General features: G+C 35.4%; 2 protein-coding genes across 2 annotated transcripts in view; one reads left to right on the top strand and one right to left on the bottom strand.

Moving 5' to 3' along the window:
- TIMP3 (TIMP metallopeptidase inhibitor 3) overlaps nucleotides 1–13,862 on the top strand; it is a 37,923-nt gene extending 24,061 nt beyond the window's left edge. Inside the window, exons 2-5 of the mRNA XM_026695448.2 lie at nucleotides 4,834–4,916; nucleotides 7,561–7,672; nucleotides 8,307–8,428; nucleotides 10,197–13,862. Of these exons, the coding sequence (XP_026551233.1) occupies nucleotides 4,834–4,916; nucleotides 7,561–7,672; nucleotides 8,307–8,428; nucleotides 10,197–10,394 (515 nt within the window). The 3' untranslated portion in view covers nucleotides 10,395–13,862. The remainder of the gene's footprint in view (nucleotides 1–4,833; nucleotides 4,917–7,560; nucleotides 7,673–8,306; nucleotides 8,429–10,196) is intronic.
- Nucleotides 1–20,477, bottom strand: part of SYN3 (synapsin III) — a 195,062-nt gene that overhangs the window by 130,661 nt on the left and 43,924 nt on the right. Inside the window, exon 6 of the mRNA XM_026695435.2 lies at nucleotides 18,508–18,597. Within this exon, the coding sequence (XP_026551220.1) occupies nucleotides 18,508–18,597 (90 nt within the window). The remainder of the gene's footprint in view (nucleotides 1–18,507; nucleotides 18,598–20,477) is intronic.

Genomic DNA, 20,477 nt, shown 5'->3' with positions numbered 1-20,477 from the left:
CAAATTAAAACTAAGGAGGTATTTCCTAACAGTGAGAAAAATTAACCAGTGGAACAGTTTGCCTTCAGAAGTTGTGGTTGCTCCATCACTGGAGGCATTGTGGAGCCATTTGTCTGAAATGGTATAGGGTTTCCTGTTTGAAGAAGGGGGTGGACTAGAAAACCTCTGAGGTTCCTTCCAACTCTGTTATTCTATGCATGTAATTCAGTGTATGTAAGAGTTTGAATGTATTGATTCTCAAGATATACCAAAAGGCTTGTATTTTGAACACAGTCACCTATTCGTTAGGTCCACATCTCTTCTGGTTGGTCATTTCAGGTCATTATGTGTTATGTGTGATTGTGTCCAAATGGTGGTCAATTCCTCCTTGAACAAGAGTGTAGTTCCATCTCCTCTAAAGGAATTTCTTCAATAATTTATTGCTGGATCCAGTGGTATTAGATAATTTCCAACATGTCTCCAAGCCTTCCTATCCTGAAGAAAGTTGTTAAGAAGATGGTCAAGCTTGCAGATTCAAAGGCCTCTAGAAGAAATGAATTATATGGACCACTTTATATTCTCCTGTTTTCTATTGAGAATGTGGAATTAGTTTCAACATAATTCCAACTCAAGCCAATCTGAAAAACTTAAAAATACTAAAAATCAAATATACGGAAAGATTATAATACAGAAATAGCAATAATAATAATAATAAATAATAACAATATGTACTAATAGTACTAGTAGTAGCTTTATTCTGATCAAACAACTATGCCTTAATTTTTTTCTTTCTCCTCTATTCAAACCTTATCTCAGTCCTTACTTGGTATTTTTCTAGGCTTAAGTTTGGATGGCTTCCTTGAGAGCCCCCAGGAAAAAAGAGCAGGATATAACTTGAATAAATCTATGATGATGAATCATCTTAAGATTTGTCTCTTCAAAGCATCACACAGCTGCATTTTTCCTATTCTATAGCATTTTTTCTATTCTATAGCCTGTGCTATAGCTTCAGGGATTATTGAAAAGGAGAATTTGTCTTTTCCAATTAGCTTTAATAGAAGTCTACATCCAGCACAGATCTTCTATGAAATTCAATAGGTCTTGTGCCAATGCATACCCAGGAAAAGTTGTGAAAGAGGAACAAGAAAATACAGACAGTTACTGAGCTAGTAGAGCTTTTCTTATGTATGGAACCTTTTGAAGATAGATTGTTGAATTTATGCTTATAGAAAGTTAAGATCATACACCTTCTGGTAATTTACTGTTATGGAGGCTTCTTCTATGGTTGCAGCTGGGATTGATTCTTCTTGCATTCTTTTCCTTAAGTAGTAGCATGCACTTAAGTAGGTCCCAAGATGGCAGCAATGGATGATATTTTCTGTTTTTCTTTTTCTTGGACCACCAAAAGTTCTTAATGGTTATTTAGAACTGGATTATTAAATTCCAGGCAGGCAGGCAGGCAGGCAGGCAGACAGACAGACAGGCAGACATTATTTATAAAGGGGAACTGGTGACATGTTGGTTGTTTATGCAAAAGCATGGTAAAATCTCAGATGTAATTTTCTAGAGCATCATTTAGAATTTTTCATATTTCTATGTTCACTAAACTTGCAAGTTGCATTATAAAGATATAATGGCTTTAATCTCTTTATCTGTGTTTTATAGCTTTCAAGACAGCTGGTTCAAGCAAAACACTAATGTTTTCAAGTAATTCCCAGCAAAAAGGCTTTTTTAATATAGCATATGTACAAGCATATGGAAAATGTTATTTTTTAAATTAAAATAACTGCATCTATATAATTGCATGACAATTCAATTGGTCTGTGGGATTGGTTTAATATTATAAGTTAACTGGCCTGCTTATATTACTAGAATTTTATATGCTTATCCAAATTAATATTGCATAAACAATTACAAATCATCTGTGAGACCTTAGCAGCTGCTCTCATCCCACAAAATAATTTGACCCTAAACCCCAAAGTATTCAGAAACATTCTTCACAGTATGTTTTGATGGGCACCACTTCAAAGTGACTGTGGTTTAAAAACATGCTGCTATTTTGGTGTCCACTTGTGTGGGATGAAATTTCCCATCAGTAATAGTAAGACTGTAATAAGACACCGGAAAAAAATTTGAAGAGATAAAGAGAATGTTCAAGGTACTTTTTTTCTGGAAAACATATGTGATGATGAAATAACTTTTAGAAATATTTCTATTTAAAGTAATTCCGGATAATATAAGTACAGAAATCATAGCACTGGATAGAAAAAATCTCAAGCAGTAGGCTTTTTACAGCAGATTATATATCGGTTTTAAAATGAATGTTGTGTCCCTTATGGGCCGCCATGCGCAGCTGGTTAGTTATGTTGGCCTGGTGGATCATATTATGCACATATGTTGAAGAACTGAATCTTTATAGTTTTTACTTACACTTCTTCAGATATTCCGTAACTCATTTCATAACCTTGCCCTGTACCTGCTGAACATGCACCCCAATAACTTATTTGGTATTTATATTTAGCAGACATAAGCCATCATTAAGAGAAATGTGGATAATGATGGCTCCTTCTTGTGTATGTATGTATGTATCTATGTCCAACTATGTTTGTAGGTCCTCTTCAAATTATCACTGAATGCATGGATGCTTATAGATTCTGTCTAATAGTTGTGATCACATTACTTGCATAACACATTGATAATAGGAATATCCAGTTACATACACTTCTTTCCACAGGATTCTGCTTCATTTAGAATATTTTTTCCTAGTAGCAGATATGGCTTAGCAAAGCAGATTGTGCTAATATATCCAATATTTAAAAGAAAAAAAAGAACTTTGAAATAAGAAATATTCAATTCCAACAATAATTCTAGCAGCTCCAACTCCTTGGCTATAAGAGTATTTGTAATAGCCTCATTTGATTCATTTGGCACAGTTGCAAACTAATACTTAGATTAGAAATAATAAGGTTAGAAGTGAGACACATTTTAAAAAATATTCTGAAAAGGATAAAGCAGAAAAGCTGTCAAAGTTATGAATTATCACATACATTGGATGCATCCCTATTCTTTCAGGCTGCATATATTTCTTTCAGCCCATCTTCAACATTGGAAAATATGCTCACATAATGAGCCATGGAGTAAAGTAAATGAGTTTCATTGGTTTCCTTTTTTTGTTGAAGGAAAATGTCACATGCCTGCTTCTGAGTCAAAGTGAAATTTATCAAGATATTTTTCTTGGATAAATATTTTTGTACAATTAAAATCTAGATCATTGCTATTTACTCAGTATTTGATGAAACAGTAATGGCAGGGAAAGAGAAATGATTAAAACATTAAAGTTACAGCAAACTCCTCCAAATTGTTCAAGTTTGTTTTAACTGTTATTAGTTTAAAGAGTTTAAGGATGTATAAGCCTCCACAGACTTGACTTTTCTTACATAAATTAATTATAACCTCTCAAATGTTCTGACTCGATATGTACCTGACAAGTTAATAAAGTATTAATTTAGATTTTTATCCTGCATTTATTTTGTACTACATTTAATTTGTATTACTCCATAATGCTCCATAACAGTCTTGTGAGGTAGGTTGGGCTGGGAGAGATTGACTAGCTCAAATCTTAAATCAAATTGCTATCTACTACTTAGAGACTGTTACAGTGGCGGGATTCAAATTTTTTTACTACTGCTTCTGTGGGCATGGCTTAGTGGATGTGGCAGGGGAAGGATACTGTAAAATCTCCAGTCAGAGATGGTATTTGCCGATTCTCTGAACTACTCAAAATTTCCACTACTGGTTCTCCAGAACTGGTCAGAACCTGCTGAATACCACCTCTGGACTGTTAGTGTGATGGAATGTAGTAAGGAGATGGATTTCAGAGGAGTAAGAGATACCTCAGCCCAGATGTGTGAGAGGAAGAGGGTGAAGACTTCCCCTCTCTAATAGCTCCCCCAAAATATTATAGGTGCAAATAGTAGAGTGCTCAGTCTGGCAAGATTTTTCCTATAGGCTAAGAACTCAGCGTAGAAGAATCACCCACATGTTATTCTTGGTTTTGGGCCTGATGGTCAGTCTCAAGGCTTTGTATAATGATTCTCTCTTGTCTTCAGCAACATATAATTTTCTATTCCACTAAAGAGCTACATTTGCCACTTACTGTACTAGCTGAGCTGAAAAGGCAAGTATGGCAAATATGACATGTTGAAAGAAAGTACTAAGGAAACATACTGATACCATCTATTTTTCCCAAGGACTGGGGATAGGCAGATGTTATTGTTTAATAACATTAAATATATTGTGACAGGATGTAAGCTGTTCCAATAAAGCTGCCTTTTGCAATTGACTAATGGTGATTTCGGCAATGTTGATGGTGTTCAAGTGGTGCTCCAGATGTTTTGTGATTACACCCAAAGCTCCTATTAATATTGGTCCTCTTTTGCTTTTATTTTGCCACAAGTCACAACTATTTTTCAGGTCTTTATATTTTGTGATTATTTTCTCCAGTTCATTGTCTTCTATTTTGCTGTCTCGTGTCCATTACCCAGACTTGTTTTGTCTGTCTTATGAACAATTATTATGCCTGGGTTGTTGTGTGGAAAATTCTTGTCTGTTTCAGTACCCAGAGCAGTTTAACTTCTAATTATTTTATTATAATAATTATGGTTAGTTATGCTATTATTATTAGCAGTAGTAACGTTTCAAGGATAAATCAAGCAGTATTTCCACACTGCATTCAGCAAATTGAAATTTTAAAAGTCTAGCCTACTATTCTCTTTCATTTATGCTATTTGAAAATGAGCTATTACTAAGGATAAAGAAGATGCTATTCACTTGACCTATCTTCTTTTATTGTAGTTATCCGGGCCAAGGTAGTTGGCAAGAAACTTATGAAAGATGGGCCATTTGGGACAATGCGATACACTGTCAAACAAATGAAGGTGAGTGAACAGATGCCAATCATATTTAGTTAAAACAACAAAACATTTTCAGAGATCATCAGGTAAGTCATTCAATCCCCTGAGCTCATACTTATCCCAAATAATGAATGACTTGGATAATTTTGTGAATAGGCAAAGGTGATTTCCCACATCTAAGCTATCATTTTTTCTCTATGCAGTGTTGTGCTAATTTACATATACATAGGAATACCTAGCTATGTGTGTGAAGTGATTCCTTCCAACCTGACAAATGTTTAATTTTTCCGGCGTATAGAAACAATTGTTTATAATTTGTACTCATTAACAGTTTAGCAAAATAAGTCTTTTCTACCATAGCCTTAGAAGTAGGAGGAATCCATCTCTCCCTAAAAGTAAAAAGCAGACAATAATTTTATGATTACAAATTACTGATTTTGGCACAAAATCTTAACTGTAATCACCTAATTCCATATTCCATAACAGAAATTAGATGAAAATAGACAAACATTTTTGCCGTAAACATTTGAGTATAGAAAGGAATATTAGGAGAGTATGGGAGTTTGATCTTTTGCTCCAACTCCTTCTGTTTGCATTATATTCCAATGGAAAAACATTGGCTTAGGTGAGAAGTAACATCATGACTTTGGTGAAATGGGGCTAGATTAAAGTTTCTTGTTATTTAGCATTGTTAACTAACCCTGCTCTGCCAGATGGACCAGGTGTGTATATACATATGATGTATTTACCCCTTCCTTCTATACAATAATTTAAATGAAGCTTAATTTCTTTTTTTAATCATTTGAAGGGAAATATTCTTCACAAATTCAACCCTTGATAGGACAGTCAAAATCTCATCTGTCTCCATCTAAGTCTATAGAATGAACTAATAACTAAATGTACCCTGCAGTCATTATAGAAATTATATTAAAAGGCATTTTAGGTTTCCCACTAGGAGTTAGAAGAAAAAATAATTAATAAAACAAAACAAAGTTTTCCTAATACTCATATACTCAACAGATTGGGTAAGTATAGTAGTGATATTAAAAGAGAGGGGAAAAGGTTTGGTAGGTTGAGAAAATTTCACCAATTAGTTATAGGCAACATCCTGAAAGCAGGAAGATTTTGCACAGAAGAAAAGATATATTAGTCGGTGGGGTTCTTGGTGTTTGGTTGTTTTCTTGCAGACATTCCTCTACTAGCACTGATGATGTTATCTAGTTAGGTAATGAAAAAATCTACAAGAAAACAACCAAGGTTAGAGAGTACCAAGGACCCCACAATTCAAATCTGAGGTACAAATATTCTTTTCTGTAGTTTAATGCAAGGGATCTTTTCTTAATTTATTGCTTGACTTTATGCATTTGATGCAAGTAACCAGCTTCTAGTGGAGCAAGTACAACATTTACTGAGGATAGGAACATTAAAATGACAGCTATTTCATGCATAGTGTTTCTTCATGCAACCTGCCTCCTACCATTAGATTTTATAGAATAAATGTTGAGGAAATAGTATTATTTAACCTGTCTTAGACTTTTGTAGCATTGATCAATATAACAAACAAAAGAATCTAAAATTGTGTAGAAAATAAGCTACGAAACTCTTTAATTGTTTTGTCAGAATGAGTTAACAAGTGTCCCATTTGTTTTTTGTTTTTGTTTTCCAACAAGTCTGATAGAAACCTACATGAAACTCCTTGTGTAGTTTAGAAATAATAGGACCTTTGAAGCCTGGTTAGATTTGACTTGCTCATTTTGAAGAAAAAAAACTTTCCTCCTTCTCCTTCACGTTGGCTCTTTTCTGTACTCTCCGCATAATAAACAGACTTCACTTGAACCTGTTGCTCTGGACATTCTTTTGTTAACTGACCTCTTATGTAATGTTAAAAATCTGCTCTGGTTTATTTTTCTTGGCTGTTATATCTCAGTCATAAGACTATTTTAATGTCTTTAGAAGAATGAGGATAAAAAAAAAGACTTTGGCAGTGACTGTAGAAACCTGAAACATATTACACAAAGTAATTTAGTGACTGAGCAAAATAGCCACTTGCTTGTCTCCTATTAACAGTAATTCTGTTTATCATCTTTCCATCTTAGTATAAAGGCTGTGAGCAAGCAGAGATGGTTCTGTAGGCCATTACAAACCAGTGTTGACATTCCCCATTACCCTTGAGTAGACTTTTACCCTATAATGACAGATCCAATGAGTAGCAATATCACCTTGACTACTCTAACAAAAATATGAACCTGTGAAAACCCGTTCTTTAAATAGATCTGAGAATGGAACAAGTTCTACAAGATTCTGCTCAAGGCTAATAAAAGTTGTCTGCTATTCTATATCCTTTGAAGAAACAAGGTATGGGGGTTTGTTTGTTTTTTGAAGACTTTACCATTTTTTCCAGTACAACAGAAAGCTAGATGTGACAGACAGTTGTTGAATGGAGTCAAGATTTGTATACTCTACAATTCTAAACCATTTATCTTAGCTCTGCTTCTTGAGATATTGGAAACTGTAGGCCAGGATTCTGGAATCATCAATGATATACATTCTTCATAATATAAAGGCAGATGAGAAAGTAGCTGGATAATTGAAAAAGTGATGGGTTTGGGAGTTTGTTTGTTTTGGTTGCACAGCATTTCATTCTCGTGTGTTTGCTGTTTTTTTGTAGATGTACAGAGGTTTTGACAAGATGCCACATGTTCAATACATCTACACTGAGGCCTCTGAAAGTCTTTGTGGAGTCAAGTTGGAGGTCAACAAGTATCAGTATATGATTACAGGTAAAACATAACAAATTTTCCACTATGGCAAGCTTACAGGCTATATCAGTTTCAGCTATTTTTAGAGGCTGAAGTCTAGCATTAGTGGGTACAATTTACAAGTATTTATTCCAGTCACTATATTGAGGTCTATTGTCATGCGTACATTAATCTGTTTTTCACTAACATGGTCAACTTTTAAGCTAGAAATCCTAAAAATAATTAATGTATATCATTAAGAACCTGTTTTAAAGGGTTTGTGTTTAAGGCTTTTTAAAAACCCAGAAAATATTAGGACTTTCAACTCAGCTGGTAGTGCATTCCAAATAAATGGGGCAGCATATTTTAACCTCCTTTTAATTACAGGTTAAAATATCTTCTTTCCCTGGGCTTTTTTTTTAACAACATAAGTATTATTTTTCTCTGATGCTGATGATATCTTTGTTTTTAATGAATGTATCTGATTAATTGACTTTTATTAGAATTGTATCAATAAAATACTCCTTATGACAAATTATGTAATTGCTCTTTCTAAACTTACTATAATTGGAAATGTTGGGAAATTTTGCATTAGAAAAGGACAGTCTTTAATAAATTATCTTGAGCTCTCAAATGAATGACGCTGGAATGGACAACTTGTGCCTATGTTTTGTAGGTCGAGTTTATGATGGAAAGGTTTATACCGGACTGTGTAATCTGAATGAAAAGTGGGATCGATTGACCTTGTCTCAGCGCAAAGGACTAAACCATCGTTACCATCTAGGTTGTGGCTGCAAGGTAAGAGATGTCTCTGCCACCCTGATACATTTGAAATATTTATTATTTATTTAATCAAGGCATATAATTGTATACTTGACACATGGTTCAGGGTGCCATTCATAATTAATAAACAACTCAACTCAATAAAAACAATACAATAAAACAAATAGTTAACATAATCCCAAACAGAAACACATCACTGGAATGCTGACACATAAAATGGTCTGAAAAAAATCACCTAAGATCATACCACTCCTGGATGCAACGCCAGTAAGGAAAAAAAAGCACTTTAATACTTTTCAAAAGGAAGATAGGAGCAGGTCCAACCAAATTTCGGTTGGGGAGATACTCGTATTAAGGGCAAGGGAAGCCACAGAAAAGGCTTATCTCCTGGGTTCAACTAGCTGATGTTGCCAAATAATGAGACCAAGAGAATGTTTGTCTTGTCAGATCTTACAGGAATGATCAGGGATAGAAGGTTGTGAATGTAACCTGGCCCTCTGCCATGAAGGGCTTTATAAGAAAGAACTGACACCTTGAAGTACAATGGTAAATACTGCAGTTTGTGAAGTACATGTGTGTGCTGATGTATATCAGTAACTACCATGCTTCTGCTCTCTGGATCAGTTGAAGCTTTTGAATGTTATCTAGGCCTCACTTATAGAGCATACTGAGGTAGTCTAATTGTGAGATGAATAATGCACACTTGAGGATAAACAGGTACTCCTGACCTAAAACTGTTGCATAAGATGGAGTTGGTCAATATCCCTTTGTGCTATAGCTGTCATCTGCTCTTCATGTAGTTGTTGTGAGCCAAATTACTCACTGTTTAAGGTAGGGCAACCCTATCCAGCATCAAAGATTGAGTGATGCCTAGTCCTGTGTCAATGGATGATCTCACCGAGTGATTTCATGTAGATGTCAAGCAGAAATGGGGAAATAAATACTGCTTGAGACACCTCACAAAGTAAAAGCCATATGATGAATGAAGGTGAATATATATACCCCAGGTTAATGTTGCTGGATCCAATCTGGGTTGGTCACAGGTGATTGACTCAAATTGGAACAGCCTGTAACAGCCATATCTTTGCCACTGACCAATAACTGAATGGAACTGGCCCCTGATGAAGGATGAGAACAGTACAACACCCTGTTTCTACCTCCCAATCCTCTGAACCAATCCAAAAAGATACTACGATATTAAAATACCATGATTAATATTTTGGGATGGATGGTTCAAAAAGGCAACAAAAAGGAATTGTACTCCTTGGTGAAAACCTGGGGAGGAAAATTAGGCCTGCAAGCTCCAGGAACCTATAATGTTGCTCTCATACTAGGATTAGGATTTCTAGACTAAATAAATCACCAGATGGTTTAAAATATTGAAAATGAGATTAAAAATGGATTGAAATAATTCTTTACCTCATGACTAATCTAGTGGTATATACTACTTTTTGTATATGTGAATAGCGATGGCAATAGTAGTTAGACTTATATACCACATTGTTTTACATTCCCCTCTAAGTGGTTTACAGAGTCAGCATATTGTCCCCAACAATCGGGTCCTCATTTTGCCGACCTCAGAAGGATGGAAGGCTGAATCAGCATTGTCCTGATGAGAATCAAACTGCCGACAGCTGGCAGTTAGCAGAATTAGCCTGCAATACTGCATTCTAACCACCACGCCACCATGGCTCAGAAGATATGTATGAGCACAAAAGTTTATACAGTCTTAAAGTGTCTGATTAATTCAATACCTTTCATTTGTTTTGTTTTGTAATTGTAGATTAAGCCATGCTACTATCTTCCTTGCTTTGTGACCTCCAAGAATGAATGCCTCTGGACAGACATGCTTTCCAGCTTTGGTCAACCAGGGTACCAGTCAAAGCATTATGCTTGCATCAAACATAAAGATGGCTATTGCAGCTGGTATAGAGGATGGGCACCTCCTGATAAAACCATCATCAATGCAACTGACCCCTGAAATTCCATTTGTCCTTTCTTTCCTGTCCTTTTCTTCCATGTGGCTGAGCATTCTTTGGACACTAACGCATATTTGATCATGATGGCAACCGTGATATTAGTGCCTGTTTCTTGCAACTTTTAGCACTTCGAACTGTTGTGATTTTTAAATCTATGCTGTCTTAACTCTTTTTTAAAATTATCTTTTAAAAATTGCTCTCATCCCATGTTGATCAAATATTTATCTGGTGTGTGAACAGAAGTTCCCAGATGATCAAGGGAGCTTTTGCTTAAAGTTTTTATAGCACTATACATATAGCAATATATATTTTTGTAGGAAAACAAATCTCAAAAACTTTCTGATTAAAATTTTATTCTCTCCTCTTCATTTCCTGTGCTGCTGTGTTATTCTCACATTCAGTTCTCAGAGCAGGTAGCTACGAAAGCAGCCAGTTGCGATTAATCACCATATTCACCACATAATGAAGGGATGCAAAGAAAGTCATCGCGTTTATATAGAATGGAATGTGGAGTATTTGGGAAAATTCCTTTGCATGAATTTAAAAGATTGCATACTTCAAAATGCCTGTCCATTCCAATATGAATGTAGAAATTTCATGGCATATCTAGGTTTGCACAGAAAATAAATTTCTTTTAAAAAAATCAAAATCAACTAAAATGAAGCTAATACATTTTCTAAATACAAATGTGGAACAAACCTGTTGAGAACCAAATCAACATCCGATTGTGGCTTTGATGTGGATGTAAAACTGCTTCTTCAATATTTGTTTTACACATAACTTTCCCATAATTTTGTGGAGAGTGGACAAAGTTGGAGCACAGGAGGAAAGAAACAACTTCCCTGGGACATATTGATGTAAGAAACCAGCTGCCCAAACACTGCTTTTGCTGAACAAAAATGTATATAGATATAATGATATAAGCTATTTTTGACAGGGCATGATTCTGTTTCATGCTATAAGTAATAAAATGTTTCATGCTTTTGTTTCAAAAGAGCAACCATTCACATTCCAAGTCATTAGTTACTATTTTGTTTTTTTTAGTTCAAAAGCTACTGGAGTTCCAGTAATTTCTAAAGCAGTGATAATAATCTGTTTTTATTCCCTTCCCTGTATGCTTGTTTTCTTTCTTGCCATCAAAATAAGGGCCAATGCAAACAATTGTTCTAAGACTAAAATATTTCCATCATCCCCTATCCCCTTCCCTTAAATATATACAATAGAATGGTGTTGTAAAAGGGCCTTACTATTGTATGAATACTGGGTCAGCCTGTACTTTGAAAAACATTTAATTTTTTTCATAGTTTTTCATGATGCGGTATTTTGTAAATTCTGTTATATAGAAATCTTGTCATAATACTTTATTCTCCTGTGAATATTGGCACAGCAGTGAAAGATTGCTTCTTCATAATATTTTCCTACTCATTAATAGTGTGTTTATCGGTAGGCACAATGAAAATAGAGAAGATGGGCAGGGAATATATTAAAACCTACTTTTCCAGCCTTTAATGTAATTCTTAAAAGAACTAGATCTATTAACTAAAATAATATTTTTAGGGAGATTATTATGTATTCCACTGTTGACTACAGTTAAACAGCCCTATGGTATGGGATCACGATGCTTTCTAGAAGTAAGGAACTGGCTATTCCACTTTCACTACAGTCTTTATTACTATTATGAAAAGGTGTAATATAAAAATATTTTAAAAGTAATTTAAGAGCGAAGTTTCTATTGGGATTGGCAACTGCATAATTTACTGAGACCGTAGAATGGGGTAAAGGTTAATACACTTACTACAAGCACATGCTTTGTCCTTTTGTGCTGGTATAGTTTGTCTTAACATTACTTTCAATTGATTCCTCCTAAAAAACAGAGCTGCCATAAGTTCAAAATGGTTCTATAATATAATTGAAAAAATTCCCTTGTTTTCTCCTCACTTTAATCGAATAAGTTTTTGTAACAGAGAGCTTAATATTATTCGATAGAGCTTCCACAACCCAAAAGAGATGGCTAAGCAGGAATGAGGACACACAAACACAGAAATCTATCACAACCTCATTGCAGATCCATAAACCACATGGTTTCAGAAAAGTATCTGCTACATTTTCCACAACAGTATTTTTATGTTTATAAAGTATAGTGTAAATGTTGCTAACAGTAGATTCAGAGATGTTTCCATAAAAGAGACTAGTTTATATTACGATCAACCAAAATCATAAAAGCCAGCAATATGAATTGACCCCATTTCTAGAGACAAACTTGATTTAAGCTCAGATCTTAAAGGCAAGAAGACAGCAGTGTATTTGCTTTCTCCTTTCAACTGAATGGCAGCTCTAGATTATTTTCACTTATTAAGGTCATACCTGAGTCACCATAATACTGCAGTCAGAAAATAGTGAAAATCTCTCTTATGCTAAGAAAAAAAAATGTGTTCTTATTCAAGTTGTAATGTATCTCTGTAAGAAATAAAATAGCATACCCATCCAATGAAATATATTTATCTATGTAAGTGTTCTATTGTATACCACAGAAGATAAGAGTTATTTGAGGAAGAGTGTAGCTCAATCAACAATCCTCTCCTACAGGGTGGCTTGGTTCTTGGTTTTGTTTTAATAAGGAGGCAAAAAGAGAGAGAGGAAAAACCCAGCAAAAAATACATTTCTTTTGGGACGCCGTCAAAGTTTTCAGTGCTGAAACTTACTTTACAGTATTATTTTTTAAAAGAAAAGTGAGCCATCCAAAGTTTGGTGCAAGATGGGTGGCTATATAAATATTTTAAGGAAACAAATAAAAGATGGGCCTTTTTATCATTCCTATTATACAGACTGTAATGTGGGATTTGAAATGGTAGTCTGACTTGTGTGTTTATCCAGTGCATTTATCAGCAAGATGCTCTGATTGGTTAGTTTTGTATTTAATGTATGGGCCTGAGCCATTCTTGTTAAAGTCAACTGGTGTCTCTCCACGGATTCCAGAAATTATAAGACCTGGAATGTCCCGTTATGAACTCATCTGCAAGGGATTCAACTTAGCATGTCTTTTTTCTTCAGAAGGGAGTTGCATTAAATTTGAGGGAGGCTATTCTCAGGAAAAGCATGCATATGACCGCAGAATTAGGATTTAATTCTATTTATACCTTAATAATAAACCTAGTGATTTCAACTCTTTTTTTTTTTGTAGAAACAGGCCTAGGACCAAGGTGTAAAAATTGTTTTGTTTTTTTGCATTACCATTGTTAGCAATTATGAACATTAGAGCGGAAATAAATACAATCTAGGAGAAAACTCCTCCCAAAAGGAATGTACTTTTTGCTTAGTTTAGTAGCACTGTTTACAGTTTTCCTCCTTGTTTTGTTATTTATAAATTTTATATTCATTGAATGTATATTGTCTTTTAAGGTAATAATGTTCACTTTTTATAGTATACTTTTATTCTAAACAATAAAGTGTTTTATTTCTTACCACAGATATTCTATCATCTCTGTTGTAACTTATTATGCTCTATAAAAAGGTATCCAGCTGAATATTGTTGGCAGCAAGTACGCTGCTGATATGCATCAGATAGTCTTTTTTTACAGGAAAATTTTATCTATGTTTGTCATATTTAAGTTGAATGCATGCACACAAATAACCAAATCGCAATAAATCACCAACCTAAATTATTCCCAGCTTTCCCATTTACACATTATTAGCACTATTTGTGTGAAATAGAATAGCATATGAGCAATTACCTACCTACAAAATGAAATACTGTAGATAACTTTAAACAACATTAGTAATGTCTGGTAGGTATGCTGTTGCAAGTGGTCTTCTATCTGGCAATGTGGATGAATATAACTATTTTCTCCACACTCAGTTTCTTATCAACCCAACCATTAGTAGCAAGATTGTGATTCGTATCTGTTGCTCAGTAGGCTGAAGTAGGCTACATAGAGCAGCCCAACCATTGTGTTCAGAACATTTAAACCGGTGTCACTTAAAAACAAGTATTTTGTTCTGATCACACTCACACAAAAACTTAGTATTATTCAGTTCCAAGCATTCGAAATGTTTTAAGGCTGGAACTTTTCAAGTTGAAAATATTTGCATATTCCTGGCCAAAGCAATACATCTTGAACTTTTATTTAGTCACTCTTGTAGATGCTAACATAAAGTTTCTATAGAGGAAAAAAATAGCTTTGGTATTTGCCTTATTCAGAGTTCCTGAAAAATTATAGGTATTTAAAACAAGTTCTTAAAAGTTACTTTAGTTAGTACAGTATATCCCAGAGTGAAATTCCACTCTGACAGTAATCTAAAAAGATGTATGGATCCTAAATTAAACCATTTCCCTAATGTAGCACTGATGGAATCAAGAGCGTGTAATTTTTCCGGATTTGTATTCCTGAAATTTACAAGGGCAAATTAGAATAATAATACTTTTTTGTGGTCACAGACCAAAACACAAGTACAACAAAAGAAGGACATGGGAAAATTAATCATGAACAATTGGTCACCAGAAACTTGACTAAGGAGAATTACAGCGTTCTCCTCTACAGGTTCTCCTTACAGCTCTTAAAAAAAAATTGGAAACCTGAGAAGTGATGTAAGAGGAGCCATCCCCTAGACAATATAAGAACAAATTACTAACATTGGGTCTAGAAGGGTCTTTTTCAAGGAGAGACAGTAACTTAGATCTGTCTGCGTTATACATAGGGCAATATAAAAGGACATGCTCCACAGTTTCAACCTCAGCTCTGTCACAGGGGCATAGCCGCTCATTAATCGGGAGCCTCTTAAATTGCCCATCCAGTAGTGCTGAGGGCAAGACATTAAAGCGAGCTAGGGAGGAAGCTCTTCTATACTTGGGAATGGTTAGAGTGTAAAAATAGGAAGCCATCCTCAGTCCGTAATTATTAAATTGGCTGAAGATCAGAGGGGAGCAAGTTTTGTTCGCTCTGACTCGTAGATATTGCAAGTCAATGTCCACAAGCCATTGGACTACCCTAAATTGGGCATCCTTAAGGCCATAATCTCCCAGGGCATCCCCCATAAAACCTAGCCAGTGTAATTTCTTCATCAGCTCCCTCTCCCAACGAGAAATATGAGAGCAAATGCCACGGAGAGGTAGCTGTCAGAAAGAGCACCCGAAACCACCATTTAAAGGTGTTAATCCACGCCATACATTCGACTGATCGAGTGCCCAGTTCCAGGTACATCAGAGCAAAGCCAACACAAGGAGGAAGACCCAGAAGTTTCTAAGAAAATAGACAGCCTGGGTTCTTTCAATACACTCATTGAAGCCTCATATCCAGATGGGAATTCCATAAAGAGTTTGATCCAAAGTTTTGGCTTTGTAAATATGCAGAGCAGAAGGAATGAACTGGCCTTCTTGGGTATAAAAAAATCTTAAAATCTGCTGGTGACTACAGGAGGCCGAATTCAGCACCTGGGTTCGATGTCTAGTCCAAGCACCAGTGTTCTGAAATTGTATACTTAAATACTTAAAATGGAAAACCTGCTTAACAGCATTACCATTGATAGCCCAGTATGAGGGCAAATTATGAATGGACTCAAGCAATAAGGGAAGTCCTGGAACAATGTAAATAAATAATTCCATGGAAGGAACATTTTTATACATTTTTGTTTCATTGCATGTTATTTTCCTTATTGAGACAAAAATAGAAAACAACATATTTTGCTTCTTGAATAAGGGTATACATTTCGTTGCCCAGAAATGCCTGACTCTAAAATATTTATGTTTTATATGAATTCACCTAAATATATGTAGGTGGATTTGACAACCCTTTAGTGTTTTAAAAAGTTTAAATGTATGCTTTTTTTAAAATATAGCCAATAGATTTTTGTTGAAGATTTAAACTAAAACATTATTTAATATTTTTGATTTACTTCTTTTAAACTTAAATATAGCAATGTTAATCACAGTCACAGGGGTATCAAACTTAAGGCCCAGGGGCTGGATTCGGCCCGCAAGGTGCTTAGATCTGGCCCATGAGGCCGCTCTGGAAACAGCAAAGAACTGGCCCATGGTGCCTCTACCAGTGAGAATGGGTCATATGCAGCCCTCCCAAGCTCTGTTTTCATTGGCAGAGGGTTGCAGGAGGCTGTTGCAGCTGAAAACGGCACCTGGGAGCTTGTTTTCACCAACAGAGTGCTCAGGCAACCACCTGTACTCCTGACGTGAGTGATGTTGAGTGGCCACACCCACCCCATCCCCTGAGGTCAAACACAATCTTGATGTGGTCCTCAATGGAATTGAGTTTGACACCCCTGCTCTTTCATATCTAGGGAACATGACAGTCAATTTAAGAGAATTTGGAGAAAGCAGGAAATAATTGGGAGGGTCAAGATATTTCCAAATGAAGCATCGATCTGCTGCTATGCAAGCTTCCCTTGTATATTCATCATGACATCTCATCCGTGCACAAAAGGGGCAGAGGTTACAATTCTTATTTTGTTATTTTAATGAAATTGGATTCTGTGGAAGCCACTGGGGAAAGTAAGAAAAATTAAATAAAGTCTGAGTATTTCCAATACTCGGTCCTTCTATTCTTGCACCATGTAATATTACTAATATTATCTACCCATGCCTATTATTCATTCTGAGCACAAACTGGTAATAGCTATCAATCAGATAAGAGATAACAGATAATCAGAATTGGAAGGGACCTTGTAAGGTCATCTAGTGCAACCCCCTGCCCAAGCAGAAGACCCTACACCATTTCTGACAGATGGGAGGCTTGAAAGTCTCAAGTGATGGTGCTCCCACAACTTCCTTTGGGCAGTTGAGCCCGATATATGTCCCCTGTCCCCCCCAAGACCAGCAGTCTCTCCGAAGTGGGGGGCTACCAGCCTCCCCCCCAAAAGAGATGAGATGAAAAGTCAACACAAAAGAGACGAGTTGAAATGCTGCTTCTCATAATATTGCTGATTATTATGCCTAATTCTGTATAGAATGAGTCAAAACAACCTTTTAAAGATTTTGATACATTCTCAATCTTTTAAAATAACATACTGGACTATTAGTATTAGGGTTAGGTCATTGTTTCAAAGAAATTTTTTTCTCTACACTGACTGACCATAGGAAGGGAAATGTGGAAGAAGTAGAGGCAACTTTCAACTTCTTGGGAGCAACCTATGGGAATGACTTCGGACCTTCTCACTGCTTCCCCATTGTGTTTTCAGGAAAAGTCACAAATGACTATAATGTGGTTCACTGTGATATAATTGCGAGCTGGACACTTAACAATCCTGTAACCATAGTGGTACGGCAATGGCTGCAATTTCATTAACTGGTTGCAGATGTCCCTCATTCAAGTGCTGTTGTAATTTTGAATGCTATTTGAACAAGTGGTCAAAACTTGAGGAATGCTGGTAAAGAACTCTTTTTTTGTATAATGAGAAAAGAAAATTGGACTTTGCAAATAATTTTGCAAAGGGAGCAAGTGAGTAACAATTTTCAAATTTGCTTCAGTGAGTAATATGGACATTGCAGGAGTGTTACAACCTTAAATATATTATAAAATTATCCTGTACTTTAGTTCCTTATTTCCTGGCTCCCCACACCGTCTCTTTCTCTGTGTATACACACACACACACACACACACATGTGCCAGATTGAATGTTGAATTTGCTCAGATAAGAACTTTACAGTCCAACATAACAACCAATATCTGTATTTAATGTGTTCCACATAACATGCTGATATCATTCAGGAGATATGGCAATGCATTGCCACATCCATAAGTTCAACATTGTAGTCAAGCTTCTGGGAAACCTAATAATCCTCTGTCCTTGCATTACACTTGCATTCTTCTCAGTGGCCAGCAACAATATTTCCTTATAATACTGAGAAATGTGTTGTTTTATATTACAGTATAATAAGTCGTTGATCAAGAGTGTGCACTGGCAACCATAATGAAACTAAATATTGGGGAAGATTAGGGCTATCATAAACCAGGCCTGAAAGTATATAAAAGTTATTGATGAGAAAGAAGTGGAAAGAAAATTTCCATGAAGGGGCATGACTCTGCCTCTGTAGGAATGTGATTTATGCAATCTCAGTTCCCTTTGCAAAACATTGTACCACTGAAACAAAGAAACCAAGTTACTTACCATCTGCTTATGGCTTGGGAAGAATGTTTGTTCTACAAGAGGAAACTTCTCTGGACCCAATGAGTTGACAATCTTAATTAGCTGAGAGAACTAGAAAGGAAGGGAGGAAGGGAGGGAGGGAAAAAAGAAGAGGAATCACTTGGGAACAATATTGTAAAATGGACAAACATCAAATACAAATAAACATGAAGAGTTATGCCTCAGATGCCTCATGTTTCATCCGACATATTTGTTAATGTATGATTGTTGTCAATCATACATTCTGTAACTACACATTAATAACAATAATAATGCTTGCTGAAAATCCTTTTGGTTACATGCCTGCACGTACATAACACAATCTAAAAATTATGTCAGGTTTTGTGTTTAAACAAGCAAACATCTAACATTCATCTTCTGTTTATGCAAATGATATGATTGCTATTTCTCCAATCCCAGTCTGAAATCTCTACCGACTGTATATCACTATAGCTGCCTTTGAGTTGTCCATGCTGAGGGGACTAGCATACTACAGTGTTTAGGCCAGTGGTGGGATTCAATTTTTTTTACTACCAGTTCTGTGGGCATAGCTTGGCAGGCGTGGCAGGGGAAGGGTACTCTAAAATCTCCAGTCAGAGGTGGTATTTGCCAGTTCTCCGGACTACTCAAAATTTCCGCTACTGGTTCTCCAGAATTGGTCAGAACCTGCTGAATACCACCTCTGGCTTAGGCGCTTACTTCAGATCATCCTCTGGTTGCAAGTACATAATGGGAAGAAGTTAACTATATTTTGGATTATATTTTGCACAGAGCTTTATCCTTGCTGGAAAATTAAAGTGCTCATCTTCTATGTACCTAAAGAGATGCAGAAATGATATCTTAAAATTATATAGTGATCTTTAGGAATGGCACGTGTCATTACAGAGAAGATTTTGTGTGCATGTCTCTTCAAATCAGTGTTTACTTCTGGAGACTGCCTGAACAAGTCACTGCAGTTTTCTTGGCAAGGTTTCAGAAGTAGTTTGCCACTGCTTCCTTTTTTAGTACTGAGGGTGAGTGACTGGCTCTTCTCACAACTAACTGAAATATCTGATTACAAAACAAAGCCAAAAATCTTGTTTTATCTATGTTAATGAAACAGTATATAAATCAAAGCAAGCTCCTCCCAACTAAAGTCCATATTCACATAGATTAGCAAATATGCAGTTCTGTAGCTTATTTTTGCTTAATTAAAGAGAAATAAGGAGTTAAAATAGTTCAGATTTCTGCATGATTGCTCATTCATAGGAACACATTATTATAAATGATAATTTCATCAATATGTTCTATATCAATTCTATGCACATTAACAATATGCCCACAAGAGGGTGACGATACGAAATATATTTCATGGTGATGATCTATATAAGCTTTAATGGTTATTATTTTATTGGAAGTGCAACAAAGAATTCAGTATTTTATAGATAATATTTTTACCCTAATTAGAATACAATAAAGGAAAATAAACAGAATTTATTGCATATAGTGGGAATTGCAACCTACTGAAGTATCGAAGGGGTTTTATTCTGTTTTGTTTTGTTTTTTCATGTTTAAATCAAGTCTATATATCAGAAATGATAAAATATCTAGAAGTTTGGGGATTAATGTATAGATACAGGCCTTAAATAAAATATTCAATTAGTATTGTGTCTTCAATATTCACGAACATTGAAATGTTCTTAAAAAGCACGTAAATTAAAAATTAACACAGGAAGATTTTAGTGATCATTGCTTTATTTTCTGACATAGAAACACTGACACTAATTTGAACAAATCTTTCTTCAATCTTCTAGGTTCTGAGTCCCATGTTTGCATATCTGGTTAGTAGAATTACAATATGCAGCATTTAATTTTATAATCTGTAAATTTCAGTTTTGTAACACATACATACATAACGTGTATGTGTGCATGCCAATGCAAAGATGATGTCAACTTTGAATCAAACCTGGCAG

Source organism: Pseudonaja textilis, chromosome 5 (assembly GCF_049901715.1).
Source record: "Pseudonaja textilis isolate UNSWEBS1 chromosome 5, rPseTex1.2, whole genome shotgun sequence".
In the NCBI taxonomy this organism is placed as follows: domain Eukaryota; kingdom Metazoa; phylum Chordata; class Lepidosauria; order Squamata; family Elapidae; genus Pseudonaja; species Pseudonaja textilis.
This window is presented reverse-complemented; position numbering and strand designations above follow the sequence as displayed.